This window comes from Aethalodelphis obliquidens, unplaced genomic scaffold, assembly GCF_003676395.1.
Source record: "Aethalodelphis obliquidens isolate GAN/ISIS:26980383/991018 unplaced genomic scaffold, ASM367639v1 scaffold2, whole genome shotgun sequence".
Taxonomy (NCBI): domain Eukaryota; kingdom Metazoa; phylum Chordata; class Mammalia; order Artiodactyla; family Delphinidae; genus Aethalodelphis; species Aethalodelphis obliquidens.
In genome coordinates, this window is record NW_020837946.1 from 88,290,406 (window position 1) to 88,311,835 (window position 21,430).

The 21,430-nt window shown below is 36.4% G+C and overlaps 1 protein-coding gene across 1 annotated transcript in view; it reads left to right on the forward strand.

Annotated features, from left to right (window-relative positions):
• The window catches only part of LRP1B (LDL receptor related protein 1B), a 1,467,083-nt gene that overhangs the window by 772,863 nt on the left and 672,790 nt on the right, over positions 1-21,430 (forward strand). The window contains exon 21 of the mRNA XM_027078335.1: positions 13,838-14,020. Within this exon, the coding sequence (XP_026934136.1) occupies positions 13,838-14,020 (183 nt within the window). The remainder of the gene's footprint in view (positions 1-13,837; positions 14,021-21,430) is intronic.

The following is a 21,430-nucleotide window of genomic DNA, read 5'->3' on the forward strand; positions in this document are numbered from 1 at the left end:
CCTGGGAATCTGAAGCCAACAGGTACAGGAACTGTTAGTACATAGTGAGTCTTTGAAAAGCTAGGAACCAATCAGGAACTGACACATGACAATTACGAGAAATGCAGGAAGCTTTGGGCACATGCAATACATAGTGATTTTTTCCTTTTCAAAGTTTTTTAAAACAAATGACAAGTTAAAGTATAAACTCCATTAAAACAATAAAAAGAAGGTTTTTTTCCCCCTAAGACTGGTCTCACAATTTAAATAATTCATTAAATTCGCAACACTATTATTAGCTATTTTCTCAGGAATACTTTAACATTTCTTATAAATCTGAATAAGAAAAACATAGTATAAATATAATTTTTGCAACCCTGATTTTCTTTTTTTAACTTTAGGAGAAAAAATTTCCTTTCTGTCTCTGTGCAGTTACTAGTCTACTAACTGCAAATATTTAGTCAAAATGAATTCATTTAAATATTGGGATAAATTCCACCATCGGTTGCCACATTTCCTCCAGGGTTCTATGTTTATTTATTTATTAGATTCCCCTAAATTGTATGCTTAGTTTAAATAGCTTCAGGGAAAAAATACAATAAAATTGCATTAGTTAAAAATATAACCAGCATCAGCAATGTGAAAACATAACAGTAAAACAGCACGAGCATATACATATAAACATAGTCATCATTTTAACATTCCACTGGGACAAGCCATGTTACAAAGATAGATTGTGTGCCAAGCCCTGAAGCTTAAGCATCTGGGGCTCTGGGGAACCACACAAGCCTGAAACTCAGGTTAGAATGGTCATCACAGGCTCCTTAGCAGGCAAAATCAACTGTTAACAGAAGCTGATTTCATTTGGCAAGAAGGTTAAGAGAAAATAAAATTCCACCACTTTTTTCTGTGTTTTCTGGCAGAAGGGGGTAGCATTTCTAAACATCAACATACACCCAAAACTAACAGACATTGAGGAATAGGTTAGGAGTATGTTTAATTTCTTGTGAGGAGGTAGGATGAGAAGTGGCAAGGGAAGAAATATGAAAATGTGTGTGTATGTGTGTGTGTGTGGTGTGTGTTTAACAGTCTGCTTGACTTCAGTATAAACTTTGGGTGTTCAAGCAAATGAAATAGATACATATATATAACCCCATGTAAATTTGTGGAATCTTAGAGATTTTTCTCTTTCTACTTATTGTCTAAATGCTCCCAAAGAGATAGATACAAACTACATATCTGAGCATAACCGAATCTAGCAGCAGGTCTTTCTGTGACCCCCAGTTGCCTGTAGGGTGAACTCCAAACCATTTAGCATAGCATACAAGGCCATTCAAGCTCTAGGCTTTGCTCTCCTCTCTAGTTTTCTCTTTTCTCACTCCTCCCATCACTCACAACACAGAATTTTACGAATGCTGCTGACTTTGTTCGGAATATCTTTCGTCCCGTTCTACTTTCCCCTCTGCCTGACTCTTAGTCATGGCTTGGAACTCTCTTCTTATCCTCTGTCATGAGAATTTCTCCTCTGAAATCCCCAAGTCCAGGTTAAATTTCCCCTTTGCATGTTCTCACCGTGTTCATTCCTACCAAAGCACTTAGGATATTGCTTTGTAACTGCATACATCACCTAGTTCCCTATGTGCAGATTATTTTATGATCTTTTCAAAGGCAGAAACTACCTTTCATTTTTCACCTAGATGCCAGCAAAAGCCATTTATTTGTTCTCCCTATTTCCACTTTTTTTTTATACAGGAGCCAGTGAGAATTTTAGTAATGTAGATTAAATTATATCATCATCATTCCTCTGTTTCAAAATCTCTAACAGAAAGATACTTGTTGAACTTATCATACCATAGACGTTGGTAAAGCCCACAAGATCCATCCCCTGCCAACCTCTCAGATCTCATTTCTTTTTTTTTTTTTTTTTTTTTGCGGTACGCGGGCCTCTCACTGTTGTGGCCTCTCCCATTGTGGAGCACAGGCTTCGGACGCGCAGGCTCAGCGGCCATGGCTCACGGGCCCAGCTGCTCTGCGGCATGTGGGATCCTCCCGGACCGGGGCACGAACCCGTGTGCCCTGCATCGGCAGGCGGACTCTCAACCACTGCGCCACCAGGGAATCCCCTCAGATCTCATTTCTAACCCACCCCCATACACTTTGTTCTCTGTCTATAAAAACAAAGTCTGTTTCCTGCTTTAGAATCCTTGCGTTTGTTATTCTCTTTGCCTACTATGCTCTTTACCCTAACCTGCTTGGCTGACTCTTTCCCTTCATTTTGGCCTCATCTCAAATATCACCTTCTCAGAGAGGCATCTCTGATCACGCTGTCAAGATGTTCTCTATACCCAACTCACTCCTTATGATAGTCATCAAAGATGTTCACAATATAGTTCTATTTTTTCCTTTTTCTGGGCACATGATAAGATGGTACTTCCTGGAAACTTTGTGGTTGGGTGTGACCAACATGATGGGGCCCCACCCCATGCAACTAGCATTGGCCAATGAATTGTGAATCAGAAGTGATGTATGTTTCTTTCCTATATAACATTACTCTGACCCATTTTCTTCATTGCATTTACTGCTTTCTGGATGAATCTAGTTTATGTTCTTATATAATTATTTATTAATGGGAGAATGGTAAAGAAAGCAGGCTCTAAAATTTAATTGTGTGGACTCAAATATCATCCCTGCTGCTTATCATATGTATAACCACAGACAAAGTTTCTGTTTCTGTGAAGTGGGATGCTCTCAATGAGCAGTTCTATTTATTTACGTTTAATTAAAATCAAAAGGAGCAGATAGGTGATCCTTTTTTTCACTGGGTTTTAATCAAATCTTAGATAATTTGAAGTATAAGCAAAATTGAATACCATATAAACTACCATTTATATTCAAGGTATATGGAATGGGTGATAAAGAAAGGGAAGTGTGAAACTGGTCTCCACGTTCCTCTTAGAGTCTGCTGTGGGAGTCAAGGAAAGCTCAGAATCCCTTCCACAGGGGAAAAAAAGGCATGTCAGCACGAAGCATTGTGTATAGTTTCTGAGATTTTATGAATTCCTAAGGCTTACCCATGAATCTCTTGAATCTACAAACACCAGAATAAGAGACCCAATCCTAGATAAATATATACATTTTTTTTTTAAGTAAAATGAGTCAAAGAAAATTACGGACATTAACAGATAAAATGTACACAGGAAGGCAATCTAGAGGAGAATTGTTTCACCATTTAGATTTGAATATTTATGATGGTATATTGTATTTCCTTCTCCAGACTATATCCTCATTTTAAAGTTGCTGTAATCTGGTTGTTTATGGTACCGCTTAATAGATAGTCCACAAAGGTTTTGGACATGTGTAGTTTAAGGAAAAAAAAGAAGGAAAGAAAAGCCTCAGGGAAATACCACATTTGTATTTAAATTTATAAGATAAATGTTTATTTAGAATAAGAAGACAAATGAGTGTATTCACTTATGAAGCACAAATAGATAAACAAAACAATACCAAGCAAAGCGAAGAAATGCAAATAAAATTTTAAAAATCTCAAACAGTAGCAGCATGCTCTCTGCCTTCATAGATTCTCCTTTGATCTGTGTGACCACAACTTATTTTCTTCTGTAAATAATATTGAGCTAAAAGACTACAAGTCTATATGTAAAGTTGCCATATTGCTGGATCAGGAGAAGCATTTCCTTCTCCCAAAGCAACAATTTATATTTTGCAAGTCTCTTTTTGAATCGGGTTTTTCTTTCCAGATTTCTAAGTTTACATAATCTTCTTGAGAATTTCCCATTAAATCACTGAGTTAATTGTTGAGGAACATAACTCAAAAGAACTAGGTCTTTGAAACCAAGTCCAGAATATGTTTAGAAGAGGCGAAGCATTGCACTCACAATAATTAGTGAAACATGGAATTCCTCCCATTACTGCCCACATTTTTGAGGCAACATTGTCCTTGGAGAAATAAAAGATGAAGAGAGGAATGAATGTATGGAATAGAATTTGGCATATACTGTTTAATTTTATTTAGGCTACTAAAATGTTTCCAAATTAGGTCATTTTAAATGTAAAATGTGTTACTTCTTCTCAAGTTTTCCTTACATATTACTATTTTGTTTAGTTATTTAATTAGTCCTCTGGTCATTTCCAGAAGTAATCTAAGTTATAACCTGGAAAGATTAAAGGTTATAAAGAGGAAGGAACCAAACAAAGGCAAAGTAAGGATGAGTAATGTAAATAAATCTGAGGGTGAGATTGGTATAAACAAGCTCATATCATGAAAAATGATCCATAAATTTGGCTCTAAATTCTTAAAAACTATTGCAAAGAGAGAAACATGATGAGTTTCGGGATTATTCACAAATATCCATTAAAATAGCTCATAAAGACAAAAAACTGATTTGTAAAGACAGTAAAGTTAGTATTAATATTAAAGTAAGAGTGGAATAAAATTTTTCCTACAGTTTCTCAGAAGTAGATCAAAAACAAAAGAAAAGGGAGTTAGCAGTTGGCCCACTGCCCACATCCACCAAGGAAAAAAATCTGTTAGGGAAAAAATAAAATATAAAGGAATATCTCTGTCTCACTGTTATAACAGGGAGTCATTGATAAAATTCAGTCCAGCTCCATACAACGCAGTAGTTGTTACCTTATGAGGATGCTAACCCAAGAATCTTACTTTTCAAGGAACTGGAAAAGCGAGATTTTTATAGGAAAGCTTTAGATTATTAAAAGGTCAATAGTATGTTTACTAAATTAAACATACTGAGGGACAGATTCAATATGGGAGCTGCCAGTCTTCAACTCTTATTTTAAAGAATGTAGAAAAAATCAAAAGACTATACCTTCTATTCTTTACTAAATATTTGGAATCACTGGGTGAGAATAACCTGAAATACAACTTTTGTATGTTATTGGTTGAGCTCATACAACAGGTTATAAAATTCAACTGAGCCAAAGTTTGTTTAGTTTTGTTTTCATGGAAAGTTAAGTACTAGGAAAAAGAACCAAAGGCCGTTCACTGCTGTATGGAAGTTGCCTTCTTCATCATAGAATTACTTAGCTGAAAACGCCTTGGAACTCCATTTGATTTGTCTTCTTTTTTCTTCTTGGATACTGAAATCACATAGGATTTTCAAGTTACCTTTAAAAAGATCCCAAGTTTAAAGGCTTCATAGTATATTGTTTGTGAAACCAGTCTCAACATTCTGTACCACTGTAGTAGTTAAGTTGTACTGCTAAATAGGGCACTCTGCATATACTCAATTAAATATGGTAGGAAGTGGCTATATCACATTTCATATATATCATCCAAATGTGCAGACACTCTACCATCTTTATTGATTGTGTCTATGCACCCAAGTATTCTGTTAAATCATGAAGACTCTATATATCCACAGTCAGAATGATTTGGATGATTAGGAAAGTAGAAAAAGTCTCTGTTTTTGGAAGGGACTTCAATGCCAGCCTAAACTCAGCCCCTTCTCTTTAAATTGGGTGTAATTACTATGTGTTCTTAGGAGTAGCTACTTTTGGAAATTAGGTTTTCCGTGAATTGGGACTCCTAATTTCTACCAACAAAACTTTTTTACTCTTACTTCAGTTGGGATCCTTTTTATCTCTTTTTTTACTTAGGTGTTATTTCAGCATTACTACTTTAAGAATACTTGGGCAGTAGAAGCAAGTCTGTTCTGTGCATCTTTAAAATATTGTATCAACTGACGTAGTATAGTTGTTGAAATTCTTTAAATAAACAGATCAGGAAATGAACTATCTATATCATAGAAAATAACAACAAAAAATGTTAGTGAAAATAATCATTTACACATATCCAATTTATTCCTCCCAACGACCCTGCAGGCTCTCTACTTTCCACGTGAACAAACAGAGGTCTCAAAAGATTAAGTAGCTGCCTTGGTGATAGAAGTGTTATTATTAGCTTTGACCTTAATTTAGTCTACTCCTACCTCATAACCACGTGATTCTGTTGACCTGAAGCAAACTGACTGACAGATATTTCTCCAGTGAAGATGAGGTTATTCAGGATCAGCAGAAAATCTCAATTTAGGGTGTGGAACACTGGTGAGCCGTGTGCGAGTTCCCACATGGGAAGGGAAAGAGAACACTTTTATAGAAAGGAAAAGAAATTTGGGAGGGCTGTAGTAAACAAAGAGTCCAAGGATTTTCATTGACAGAGTCCTTTCCTGGAAAGAAGAAGTGTCATTATTCTCCTGCTGGGCTTTGCTGTCATTGCAGGATATGAGAGTTTTCCCTTCTGGTCTCTCACCTCTATTTAATTGAGGATTCTTTTTATTAATTTTTTTTTTACATTTTTATCTTTTGATTAAGATCTTTTGCTGAAAGCATCAGTGATCAAGAGTCAGATATTCTAGATTCAGTGGCTTTTTGTCCCTCAGTGTCAGGAAAGACCATTTCCAGTAGTGTCTCAGACTGGAAACCTAGTAAGGTCACATTTAAGTAACAAGGAGGGGCAGGAGAGAAAACTCTCAGGCACTTTTTATTTAAAGTCCATACGTCATCAAGATCATAGACCCTGGAGATAATCTGAATCTTTATGTCAGCATCGAAGGTTGGTGACAAACTTCCAACAGGCCTGGTATAGATAACTTGGGAAAGCTGTGTCTTCAGATGTCGACTGCCTCAACTTCCGAGAAGTATTTCCTTTCAGGTCACTGGATGATGTGCAGGTCCAGTCAGGGTTCTGCACCTTCTTTAGGTGTGTCACATGAATCAAGAGTCTATTCCTTGGAGTTTGGTGGCACAAGGGTTGGTTAACAGTACTTAATATGGTCTTTCCAGCAAGGTTGAGGGAAATTCTTCTGGTAGTGTCTTTTCCAATAGACGAAATCTCCAGGTTCCAAGGTATTTGTCTCCCAAGGGCACACTGTGAAAAGACTGCTCTACCAAAGCTTGGTTATTTTTAATAAAAGCAAGCAGGCCTTTTCAATACTACAGTATCTCTCCTTTTATAAGTTATAGATAAAAAAAGCAGGAGTCAAGTTCATTGGGCATCCTGGGACTATCCCAAAGGGTGAAAGTTTATGAATTCCCAAAAGGATGGATCTGAAATTTAAAAGGACCAATGGCAATGCTTTTGGCCAAGGTATTTGAAGGACCTCTACAAATTTTGCCAGTTAGTAATAATAAATGCCATTAGTGTGTTCAACTATACTTGAGGATTGAGGCTTGTAATCATAGTGAAAGTGTTGTAAAACCAGCCAAACATCACAGACTTGTCAAAGCACCTGGCCCTTAAAATGGATTCCCAGATTGCTATAAAGTTTGAGAGGAGCTCCTCCAAGTAGGGGTAATCTTTCCCAAAAGGAATTTAGCCACAGAAAAGGCAATAGCCTGTCTGTGAGGGAAGGCTTCAGTCCAGTGGGAAAACATACAGACTGTGACTGAAATGTATTTATATCCATGAGATGGAGGAAGTTGTATGAAATCCATCTTCCAGACTTTGAATTGTCCATTAGACAGTTTAAAATATCCAGAAGCAGTACAAATTGGCTTCCCTGGATTGTACTTCAGACAAGTAGGACAAGGGAGGTAGGCACTTTTTGCAGCCTTGTTAATGTTTCCCCAACAATATCGATGCATCATTTTGTCAATAGACCAATAGTTTAGTGTATGTAGTATGATGAGGAGTGGGAATTTTAGAGTCTCTGGTAGTACTGAGTTATTTGGTCCAGACCAGAGCTTTCTCATATTTCCAAACAAACAATTGTTAACTTTCCAATCTTGTTTTTCCTTTTCTGAGTTAGGCTTTTCATTGTTAGGCTTCTGTAGCCAGTTTTTCTAAATTATCATTTGGGGAGATGTCCCTTTGGATAATGACAGAGGTTTGTCTGCTGTTGGTCCCTTTAAGGACAGCATTCCTTGCAGACATATAAGCAAGGTGATTTCCCTTAGTTTCCAGAGAGTCAAGTTTAGCATGCATCAGAATCTTAATAGTAGCTAAAATGGAAGGTAAAAGTATTGTGTTCAATAATTCCTGAACATAAGGACTATTTTTTTTTTTTTTTTTTTTTTTGCGGTACGCGGGCCTCTCACTGTTGTGGCCTCTCCTGTTGCGGAGCACAGGCTCCAGACGCGCAGGCTCAACGTCCATGGCTCACGGGCCCAGCCGCTCCGCGGCATGTGGGATCCTCCCGGACCGGAGCACAAACCCGTGTTCCCTGCATCGGCAGGTGGACTCTCAACCACTGTGCCACCAGGGAAGCCCCATAAGGACTATTTTTAATTTTATTTCCACTGGAAATAAGGAAGAACTTCCCACAACATTCCAAAATCATGAGCTACTCTGAAAGCATATCTCTATCAGTATAAACACTGGCAATTTTGTCCTTGACTAAAGTACAAGCCCGTGTAAGGGTGTGTAATTCAGCCTATTGGGCCAAAGTAGTCATAAGTAAAGACACTGCCTTAACAACATCAAAAGGAGTTATAATAACATAACCACCACAGTATTTGTCATTGCTACCTTTTAAACAAGAACCATCAGTGAACCATGAGAAGTCAACACTACCCAGTGGAATTTCCTGTAGATCATTACAAGGAGTCAGGAGGTTGTTTATCAACATTCAGCAGTCATGAAGGACATTGTTGGTGACAGAAGGGAGAAGAGTAGCCAGGTTAAAGTTATTATCATGTAAAAGAGTTACGTGAAGGACAGATAACAAAGGGACTTCACGGGATATGAGGCAGCTAGCTGAGAAGTGTTGAGTATGTTGAGAATTCAGGTTGACTTCTGCATGAGGTACAAAAATGATTAAAGGACATTCCACAGTTTTCTCAGTGGCTTTAACAAAGAGGGCAGTGGCTGCCGTGATTGTAAGGCAAGGAAGTGGCTGCAGTGATTCTAGTACATGTGCCACAGGGTCCAGCTGCTGGCTATAACACCCTGTGCATGGATGGTGGTCGCCAAGTTTTTGGGTGAATACCCCAAAGTTATTCCCTTTTCTTGTCATCTATGAAAGAGTAAAAGGGAATCTGATAATAAGGAAGCCCAAAGGCAGGTGGGTTCATCAAACTCTCCTTTAGGGCCTTGAGGGCTATGTCAATCAGTTCTTCCCACAAAACTGGGTCAGGTGGTTGTTATTGTTGAGAAAAACATAAGAAATTTGGCTTTAAAAGAGAAATTTGGAATCCAATTTCAGCAATAACCAACTGGTCTGAGAAAACTTCACAGTAGCCCTTAGTCTGGGGTTTGGGGAAACTTAGGACACCATGACGTGTATCTGGATCTAGGTGTAGCCCTTGTTCTGATATTGGATGACTAAAATATTGAACCTGGTTTTGGGCAAACTGCAATTTTTCTTTGGCGACCTTAAGTCCTTTTAAGGCCAAATGCTTTATTAAGTGGACGCTGCCTTCCTGTGAAGAGGTTTAAGAAGGAGGGCAAAGAAGCAACTCATCCACATATTGCAGCAAAGTAAAACCCTTAGAGAACTTTATATCATTCATACCAGCCTTCAAGATTTGCAAAAAATAAGAAGGACTCTCAATATATCCATGAGGCATTACTGTCCAGGTGAATTGTTTTTTTTACTCTCAAGTAAAGGCAGAAAGGTATTGGCTGTCTTCATCAACTGGAATATGAAAGAATGCACTGCATAAATCAGTTACAGTGAAGAATTCATTTGTGGTGGGAAAGGATGTTAGTAACATATGAGAGTTAGGAACAACAATGTGTTGAAGGATAACAGTGTTGTTTACTGCTCAGAGTTCCTGAAAAAACCTCCACCTTTGGCCTTTTGCTTTTCTCACTGGTAAAATGGAGTGTTACAGGGGCTAGTACAGGAGATGATGAGGACTTGAGCCTGTATTCTTCTGTTCTGGGCTTTAAGGTTTTCCTTTAGGGTATTGATTAATTCTGGGAAGAAGTTTTGAGGATTCTGTTTAAATTTTGATGGGAGATGCACTGTGAATTTTGCAAACATCAGTTGGAGATTTTGCCAATAAGGAAAGTGGTAGCTTGATTCAATAGGGAGAAATGATCCATATTTTCAGAATCTGCTCTAGTACCATCAGAGATAGAACAAATAAAAGATGTTAGAGGGCCACTTAATTTACCTGGCTGGTTCTTTGATGACACTGTCAATTTCTAGAATTGTTTTCCCCTTTTCAGAGAAAGAATTTCTGGCATACTTCTCTAAGAAGTTTCCAGCCTAATAAATGGATAGGGGTAGAGGAACTAAGGAGAAAAGGATGTGTATCTCTCAAAGGGCCTAAACAAAAGGGAATATGTTCGGACATAGGAACCTCTTGAGGTTCATTAGAAATCCCCACCATTTGAATTGTTTTAGTACTCCAAGGCAGGGGCTGTTTTATGGTAGTGGGGTTGAGCACTCAAGAGTGTGGTATCAATTAGGACTGGAAGAAATTCATCCTCCTGGAGAAATGTTTCTCCAAGCTGATTAAGAGGGAGGATTGGGAAGAGCCCCTCCAGTTCCTCAGAGCCCACCACTGAGAATTGGAGGGCGTTGGAAAGGCTGGTCAGAGGGATGAAGGCTCTACAGTGCTTAAGTTTGTAACAATCTCGTTTCTAATGCCCTGGTTCTTTGCAATAATAGCAGAAACTACGAGGGTTTGGGGTTTGTTTAGGAGCCTTCATTTGTTGGAGTTGAAGATTAACAATTTTGATGATCTTCCTTTGAGGTGATTCATATAGAGCACAAGAAATGTGGTTTGTCAGATTAACTAAATCTGAAGTGGACATAGTTTCCCATTTCATGCTGGTCCTTTTTACTAAAAGGGAAGGATCTTAGTTCAGCCCATTAATAAACAAAGAGTTAAAAGCTACTTGAGTTAATCAACATCTGAAGGAAGACCAGAATTTTCTTTAAAGACAATCAAAAGTCAACTGTAATTTTTGTGAACAGATTTGCAGATGTTTGTGTGCAAGCCTGAATTTTGTTTCAGTCAACAGGCTTTGGAAAAGCCCTAGTAACTGCTCAGTAAAGTTGCCTAGCAATTTTCTGAGCCTGACACATAATAAGATAGCAGGTTGTTCTCCTGGTTGTAATGCTGGGCATCTTTCAGGATTTTCTCAATTAGCAATTTTCACTCAATGCTGGGCCTGACCTTCACTGATGAGCATATGAAGTAGCTGATATAAGTTAGAGAAACCTGGTTGGTGAGTTTGAGTGATTATATTAAATACCTCAGCAAAGCTATGAGGGTCTTTGGTTACTTTGGGAAAATCTTTGACTATGGCTCACAGTTCAGCTTAGTTCAGGGAGTATAAGATATTAAAGATTTAGCCTCTGGACCTTCAGAACGCTTAATTTTAAAGAAACATGTTCTGACAGGTTCAGAGGAAAAGGGAAGTTTGGCCAGAGAATGAGTATGGGGGGTTTGAGGGGACAGTGGAGGCATAGGCAGCATAGAAGGGAAGGAGGGAGATGGCACCAGAGGTGGAGCCTGAGACACAGACGCCAAGGAAGAAGAGCCTGAGGCTTTGAGAGCCACTTTATCTTTCTTTCATCATTTCTTTTCCTCAGTTAATCTTAAAATCTTACTTTGCAGAGAGGCAATTTTAGAGTCCTGAGTATATTGGGAAGCCTCAAAATGCCAATTGAAAGAAGCATTCCACTCAGTTCTGGAAATTTTTGAGCTATTCAAGCTCAATTTGGTTTTAAGGAAATTAAGTTTGGGGATTTCTGAAATTCCCCGTAACAGCCATTGATATTCTAAATTGCCTTTGGTCAGGTTGGTCCATTTAGTTAGTAGTGCCCATGAGGAAGGACTGTGGCTTTTAAACATAAAATTGACCAGAGTCCCTATAACGGAGGAGGCCTTCAAAATACTTAGATAACTGGAGTCTCATTTCCTAGAGGTTTTTCCTCTAGAGTGAAGAACAATTTTCAAACAGCTTAAACAGCTTACAGCACAACTGGTTCGATTCAGACAGCTTGTAAGACAATCCCAGCCAATTCAAAGGAAACAGCTTAAAGGAGCCAGGCCAAAGCCTTTTTCAGCCAGTTTCCAGAGAATCGTCCTTTCAAAAGAATAGGCCAAAGGCTGAAAAACCTGGCACTGTTGCAGAGAACCCCTGTTATCAGAGGAATGGGGCAAAGATTAGCCAGCTTCAGGTGAAGCAGTTCCTATTCCGAAGGGAATATGCAAAGCTAACCAGTTTCAGTGAAAGAGCCTGATATCAAAATCAGGCCCAAGTGCCAAACAAGTACTCACATGCAGAACAAGGCCTTAACCAGAAAGACAAAAGCTTTAAGTAGATTCTGAATAAAGCCTGGAGAGCTCCAGATGGAAAGAGGGTGTGAGTTTGGATCTAAGAGAAAGACTTGCCTTTAAACTCCAGGGTCAGCAGGAAAAGCAGTGAGCAGCAATAGACTCAGCTGTGGGTACTGCACCTGTATATTCACCAGCCCCAGAGCCATAGAGAGTCTTCTCTGGTCCCCATATGGGCCACCAAAATGTTGACCTAAAACAAATTGAGAGCCAGATATTTCTCCAGCAAAGACTGGTATATTTGGGATTGGCGAAGAATTGCAATTTGGAGTCTGCACCATGGTGAGCTATGTGCAAGTTCCCTCACAGCAAGGAAAAAGGAATGCTTTTATAGAGAGTAAAAAAGGAAAATGGGAGGGCTCTAGTAAACAACAAGTCCATGGATTTTCATAGGCTGAGTCCTTGACAGGAAAGAAGAGTCTTTCTTCTTCCTGTTGGGCTCTGCTACAGCTGCAGGGTGTAAGAGATCTCCCCTTCTGGTCTCCCAACTCTACTTAACTGAGGTTTCTGTTTATTGATAGTTTTACAGTTCCTACCAAATCAGCTCATTGAGTAATGAGAAACTCACCTGGACTTGCTTCAATTTTATAGTGATGTAGAATAATTGCTTTTATAGATATAATGTAAATTAATTGTTGGCTATAGCTACCTGAGGTGCACAATAAACTTGTTACATTAAAACTTTGGTCTAGAAAAATGTATACTAAAATATTTACTTTACAACAGTATTTGGAGATTCTGGTTATTATATCTCATAATATTAGATATTAATACAAATTTAATGTACTGCCGGTTACGGTCATATTTTTCAACTGTTATACTGTAAAAGCATCTATATGCCCAACATTTATTTTTCCTTATTCTTGTTTATGCTTACCTACAAAATTTAACCTATATCTTTAGTCATCAGGTTTTGAGTGATAATGTTATCTGGGCACTATGTGAATTATTAATTGATAAATTGACTTTGATTGCATAGTGCCTCATAAAATTCTTTTGTGTCTGTTCTGATTCTAAAGTTGAAATCTTATGTCCTGAATAATTCTTTTAATTATCTGAGGGTTTTATTTTTCAACATTTTGGACATTATTCTTCAAAGATTTTGTTAGTCAGAATGTACTTCTTATTTTCTTTTTGGTTGTTTACCTGTTACCAGTGTGAAAGAAATTATCTAAAGAGATGTCACAAGATCAACAAAAGTCTAAGCATTTGGAGTAGAATGTGAAATCTCTTTTATGTGCTATAGAGAAAATACCTTCAACAATCACACTGATACTAATTAAAATCACAACAGAATATCCACATACTATCTTACTGCTCTTTCTTTTTTTTCCTAACGTTCATCACCTTTAGAAATTCTGTGGGAGGCAAGAATTATTTTCTCTAATTATTAAAGTTTCTAAAACAAATTTGAAAATGCTAGAGCGTATTGCAGCTATTAAACAATAAAGTAAAAATAGATTCTCTCTAGGATCATTATAATGCCTAAAGAAAGAAAAAAATTGAAAAAAAAATATTATCAAGTAAAATCATAATTTCTCTCTTGTCTTCCTCTCTCTGCCTCTCTCCCTCATTTCAACTTAAGAGATTCGTTCTCCTGCTGGTTGTAATGGGAATGAATTTCAGTGTCACCCTGATGGAAATTGCATTCCTGATCTGTGGCGCTGTGATGGGGAAAAAGACTGTGAAGATGGTAGTGATGAAAAAGGCTGCAGTGGTACCTTACGATTGTGTGATCACAAAACCAAGTTTTCCTGTCGGAGTACAGGTAAGCAGAACACTGGGTTCAACTTCTACCTCAGGCCTGCTTCCTTGATGTAGGTTCCTTTGGGGCCCTCCTCAATCCATATCTCACCTTCATAAAAAGTATCCTTGTGTTTCTAGTAGGTTTGCTCACATTCTGTACATGACAGTAATAGTAGGTAACATTTATTGAGAACTATCTGTGGACTTGGCACAGTTCTAAGAATGTTCTCTGCATGAACTCATTTCATCATGCTAATTCATAATGAGAAAACTGAGGCGGAGAGCAGTTTTTAACTTTCTCAAATTAAAAAGTCAAAAGAATTTTTAACTTGCTGGCTCACAGAGCCAGCATGGAAGAAATGGGATTTGAAACCAGGCAATCTGGATTCAGAGTCTGGAATTTCACAGTCCAGAAAGAGACATGTGTGCTAAACCCACTTACAGCATTCCCCTTTTCATAGATAAATCCTTACCATAAAATTTAATGAAGATGACTAGGGAAAAAAGGCATAATTATATGCATTTATTTTCAACCAGTTTCCTAAATTTTATTGTGCTGTCGCTAGACTCCATTAAGATGAAGGTGATGACTTTCAAATCATTCAAACCTTTGATTTGTTTTGAGAGTCACTGAAGCTTTTTTTTTATAAGTTCTAATATTATGATGTTTCCATGTTGTTTTTCTCCATACGGTAGGTGCTACCTAACATGAAAAACTAACTTATTTACTTCCTTCTCTATGCCAGATGATGAGCTGAAGTTTAGAGAATTAACTCTTGTGGTATAATTTGTGAAATGATTGGTATCATTATCCAAACAACCCATGGAAAGAATTTTTTGTAGATTTTAGGATACATCCTGGAATCATCTCTGGGAGTTCTTCTTAATGTGAAATTGCTTCCGAATTGCTCAGTCAGGAGTTCTTGGTGATTCATTTTGCCCTTTATTAAGTATTTCAACCAAAACATAGAAATGAAAAGGTATCACAGCTGTGAGTAAGCAGATACTTTAAGGACCACATGGCCCATGAGCATTTAAAGATATAAAAAGGAATTGTGTTTCTTTTCTTAAACACACCTCCTGGGTATAATTAAGCCTGTAAATAAGAGATAAAGAAATAAATATAAGCTAACATGGGCATAGGTAAATAAATACTCCTGAGGCCTACTCCTAGGAGTAGGAGTAGTGAGGGAGTTGTATTTTCAAATGATTATTTTTCCAACAATATTTTTAACAGGTAACTCTTTTCAATTATTACATAAAGATTCTTAGTTTGGGAGTTATTGGTTAGAAGAATGTGACTTTGAGTTTAGAAATTATCATAATGGAACATTTCATATTAGTTGAAAATCAACAGATGAATAACTTGTTAAATGAATGAATTATTAACTAAATAAGCAAGTTTTTATTTAACAGGCTAATTCTGATGCCAAAGAGCCAGTTATTTGACTCAGGCTAACATTATTCTAAGTGCATATTTTTTCTCCTGTTGCTTCTGGCATTTGTTTGATTGGACGAATGCTGAAATATATCAGATAACAGTCTTTAACAGGTATACGACTAAGGAACTAGCAAGGCTATAGGAAAACAAAATAAAAATATTAATTTACTTGGAATATCCTGAGCTAAAACTAACTGAATATGCTATCAAGATTTAGCAAATTTAGAGGTAAAGCCAGGCTGAAATTTCCTTATGAAGAAAGAAATTATAAATGCCTTCATAATAAAGTAATTTCTAAAAGCTGTATGTTAGTAAAAACTGGTTTGAACTGTCTATGACAGAAAACATGGAGAGAAAACATATAAATAATAAATAACAGGGTTAAGTAAAGTTAATAGAAAATTTCAAGTGATTGTGATTTATCTTGTATGTGTGTATTGATATGAAATAGCTCTTATGAAATAGCTTTTTCTGTATATGACTCAACTTAAAAATAAAACCTTAATTATGATGAAGATGGCTGATGTAGGGAGGAAAAAACCTTTTCCTCTACCCACACAGAGGGGACAAGACAAAGGAAAAGGACTTTGAGTTTATAGGGATGGCAAATTGTGGAAAGGTAAATATATGGGAAAACTAATGGAAGATAAAGGCTACTTAATAACAGTTGTGTAGGTCCATTTTGATACTGACTTTCCATCATCTTCATGGCCTTAGAACTTCCCTGAGGAAGTGTTTTATGGCACTTCTCATTTGTCAAAAGTTTATGCTTTTAGTCAGATAGGGGAAGCTACAGAAGACTTCTTTCTGCATCTACTGAATCTCAAGTGCTTCAGCTCAAAATAATCCTTATGATAAAGTGTCATATTTCGGAAGTAGTGTATTTTGATCCCACACAGTGGATGTCTTAGGAGAATTGTATTCTGAGAGACATTTTTATGCATGTTGATTTGGGATTTGAGTTATCCACTTAATAATGTTAAGATGTTTGTATCAAATGGTCATCATGTAAACCAAAATTTAATATTAAAAAGCAGAACTGCAATAAAACTCATGTTGCATTGTAAAAGGGAAATGTGGTATAACATAGCGACTACAATTGATGATACTGTATTGTATAACTAAAATTTGCTAAGAGTGGAACTTATGTGTTCTCACAATAAATGAATGAATGAATGAATGAATAAATATCCACAGAATGTGAAAGGTAGTAATTTAACCATTGATCTGCTTCTAATTTAATCCCTGGCTTAAATATAGTAAAGCAAAATGTATCAAACTACTTGAGGAGTAATAATTCACAATGTATGAATATTTATGAACATTGCAGATATTAAAGTGAACCACAAATATACACATTGGATTAAAAATATGTACACATCTATAATCTTTGTGATATTTTTAAGTTTAATTAAATTCTCAGCTTTACAAGCTAAAAGACCTTCAAACTATTCAAGATGTTGAATTCAGAGTTCATATTTATTTTAGTATATGTGCTGCCGAAGCGAGCACCAGAGTTCATATTTATTTTTTAAAAAATTCTGAATGCTAGCTTGAGCATTTAAAAGTTTTCAGGGCAATCAATTTATATTTGTTGGTTACAATGGCTTTTATACATAAATTGCTATCATTAGTATAAAAACAGGCACATTACTGTTTCTTTATTCCAATAAAGGAAAGAATGAGAGCTAAATTAAGTTAAAGTACAATTCAACCATTATCATCTTAGAGTCTCTAATCTCAGAGGGTCTATCTTTGACCAAGAACTATACTCTCCCACATCTGGTCTCTCATAAATTGCAGTTAGGGTGACCTTTGAACAGCAGGGGTTTGAACTACATCCATTTATATGCAAAATTTTTAAAATAAATACATTGGAAACTTTTTTTGGAGATTGGCAAGAATTTGCAAAAACTAACAGGAACCACATAGCCTAGAAATATTGAAAAAATTAAGAAAAAGGTACATCATGAATGCATAAAATATATGTAGATACTTGTCTGTTTTATCTATTGCTACCATAAAATCTACACAAGTCTATTATAAAAAGTTAAAATTTATCAAAACTTACAAACACTTAACATACCAGACACGGTGCCATTTGCAGTCAACAGAAGTCTAAACAAATGTAAAGATACAGTATTAAATTACTGCAAAAAGTTAACTGTAGTACATATTGTAATAATTTTGTAGCTACCTCCTGCTGCTGTTTCGGTGAGCTCAAGTGTTGCTAGCATCTGCTTAAAATGTCATGTGACACTAATCATCTCCAGGTGAGCAGTTTATCTCTCCAGTAAACTGCATATCGCAAAAAAAAGTGATCTCTTTTGGTTCTTGCGTATTTTTCATTGTGTTTAGCACAATGCCATAAACCTTGAATAACACCATGGGACCCATATGAAGTGCCACTGTTGAGGCTGGAAGTGCTCCCAAGAAGCAGAGAAAAGTCATGACATTACAAGAAAAGTTGAGTTGATTAATATATACTGTAGATTGAGGTCTGGAGTGGCGGTTGCCCATCATTTCAAGATAATGAATCCAGCATAAGGACCATTGTAAGAGAAGAAAAGGAAATTTGTGAAGCCATTGCTGCAGCTATGCCAGCAGGTGTGAAAACCTTGCACTTTTTCTGAAATACCTTTATATCTTGTATTGAAAATGCAGCTTTTATGTGACTGCACCATTGCTATAAGAAAAGTATACCTAAAGACTCTAATATGATTCGGGAAAAAGTGAAGTCATTATATGACAACTTAAAGCAAAAGGAAAGTGAAGGATCTAAAGGTGGAGAATTTAATGCCAGCAAAGGATGGTTTGATAAGTTTAGTAAGAGGCTTGGCTTTAGAAAGTGTCAGTATAACAAGAGAAGCAGCTTCTGCCAACCAAGAGGTAGCAGATGAGTTACAGATGCCATTAAGAAAATCATTGAGAAGAAAGGATATCTACCTGAACGGGTTTTTAATTCAGACAAAAGTACCCTACTCTGGAAAAAAAAAATCCACAAAGGACATTTATTAGTAAGGAAGAGAAGTGAGCACCAGGATTTAAATCAGAAAGGGATAGGCTAACTTTACTGGTCTGTTCAAATGCAACAGGGCTTATGATCAGGACTGCCCTTATCTATAAAGCTGCAAACCCCTGAGCCTTGAGGGGAAGAGTAAATACCAGCTGGTCAATCTTCTGGTTGTACAAAAAGAAGGCCTCGACAATGAGAACCACTTTCCTGGACTGGTTTCATTAATGCTTTGTCCCTGAAGTCAGGAAGTACCTTGCCAGTAAGGGACTGCCTTTTAAAGTTCTTTTGATGTTGGACAATGTCCCCTGGCCACCCAGAACCCCATGAATTCAACACTGAATGTGTCAGACTGGTTTATTTACCCCCAAACAATATGTCTCTAATTCAGCACCTAGATCAGCGAGTCATAGGACCTTTAAGGCTCATTGCACAAAATGAGCCTTTTCCTTTTCTCAAAGGAAAGTATTGTCAATGCTATGGAAGAGGACCCCAACAGAGAGAACATCATGAAAGTCTGAAAGGATTACACCATTGAAGATGCCATCATTACTACAGAAAAGGCTGTGAAAGCCATCAAACCCGAAACAATAAATTGCTGCTGGAGAAACTGTGTCCAGATGTTGTGCATGACTTCACAGGATTTGCAGGAGAGCCAATCAAGGAAATTATGAAAGAGATTGTAGATATGGCAGAACAAGTTGGTTGTGGGGAGTGAAGCGTTTTAAGATATGGATCTTGAAGAAATTCAAGAACAAATAGACACCATACCAGAGGAATTAACAAAATACAACTTGATGGAGATGAATGCTTCTGAACTAGTGCCAGACGATAAGGAAGAAGACTGAGAAGAAGCAGTGCCAGGAAAAAATTAACATTAGGCAGTTCGGCAGAAGGGTTACAATTATTCAAGATGCTTTTGACTTCTTTTATGGCATGAACCCTTCTACGATACAGGCACTAAAACAAAAGCAAATGATAAAAGAAGAATTAGTACCATAAAGAAACATTTTTAGAGAATTGAAAGAGCGTAAAAGTCAGAAAAAAATTACAGTGTATTTCTGCGAAGTTACAGAGAGTGTGCCTGCCTCTCTTGCCTCCCATTCGACCTCCTCCACCTCTGCCACCCCTGAGACAGCAAGACCATCTTCTCCTTTCCTCTCCCTCCTCAGCCTACTCAGCATGAAGATGACAAGAATGAAGGCTCTTATGATGGTCTGTTTCCACTTAATAAATAGTAAATAATCATCATGTTCTACTATTAATAAACTTATCTGCTGTATATGTGTGTGAGTGTTTTTGTGTAAAAATCTAAGAACTGTACAGCAAGAACTGTATGAGAAGTTTTTGTGTCATCATCATTATCACCTAAGTATTCATGATGTAGAACATCATGTGCAAGACTTGTATTGAAGTGGATAGCCTATCCTAACAGAGATATAAAGTGAGTGATATGTAACATAAAATTAATAATGTGTTAGTTTTCCTAATGTTTTATAACTTTGCTTTCAAAGAATCATATTACTGTACAGCATGCCTCTTTCTCTCATCATTGGAGAAAGCCTATTATCACAGGTGTTTTTTTTTAATGTAATGATGTTTGTAATGCTGTAATCTGAATATGACTGTAATACTATATGCCATAAAAAATTTATAACAATTCATCATTTAGTGTATACCTGGGCTACCATGAAGTAATCATATTGCTGCTTCTTCATTATCAATGCATGAATTATTATACCTGTAAATATGAATCTTATTCACACTATTTTTTTCATTTTTGATGTCTAGTGTTAGTAACACATATAAAATCTACAGTATTTTGTATCATATAAGACAATATTGATGTAGGCACTGACAGATGATTCCTCTTGTGAATAGACAACATAATCTTATGGTATTGATAAGGTAGGTACTGTAAACGTATTTTCTCTTCCTTATGATTTTCCTTAATAACATTTTCCTTTATCTAGCCTACTTTATTATAAGAATACAGTATATAATACACATATCATACAAGATATATGTTAAGGTTTCCAGTCAACAGTAGGTGATTAGTAGTTAACTTCAGGGGGAGTCAAAAGTTAAAGTTGGATTTTCAACTGTGCCCCTAACCACCACGTTTTTTGAGGATCAACTGTATATTATAGTCAGGGAATCAGGGGAGGAAAGTCCTTCTCTCATGGAAAAGAAACTCAGAAATGCCATTCTTCAGAATGGAAAAATAAATGAAACCTTTGACATTATACATTGATGACAAGATTATAAGGAAAATAGGGCCCCCAGCTGTTAGTAGAAATGTAAATTTGATCCGGCCTTCCCACTTCTAGAATTCATATAAAGAACAGCAGGAGTATATACAGATGTAGAAGATCTGAAGAATTAATGTTTAGATCAAATTAATAAAAATATAACTCTATTTTTAGAAGGCCAAAAATAAACCTTCTTTTACAAGGTTCAGGAAATATTTTTTAAATCAGCATTTATTGTCACAACTTCAATAAATTCCAAGAAATAGAAATAATGCAGGCAGAATTCTCTGATTATCATATAATAAACCCATAATTATGAAGCGTAAACCACTCTTCCGCTTAGAAATTAAATAATAAAATAAAACACTTTTTATCTTAATTCTAGAGGGACTCTAAACTTGTAGAACTTTTACAAAATAAAGATATATACTTATCAGAATATATTGAATATAAATAAAGCATTGCTCATGGGAAAAATCATAACTTTCTAAATTTATATGCAGAGTGTCACAAAATTCTCAATGTATTTTTAATCTTTAACAATTTCAGAAGTATAAATACTGTAAATTTACAAACGACATCATTTGAAATTTTAGTTATTGTTAACATATATTTAGTTTTATGAATGCTGGATAATACATTTTTAAGTTTGGTTCTAGTAGTTTCCCTCTTAGAGGGGCTGAACTAAAAATATATTTAAAATGTTATATTCAAAATTTATAGAAT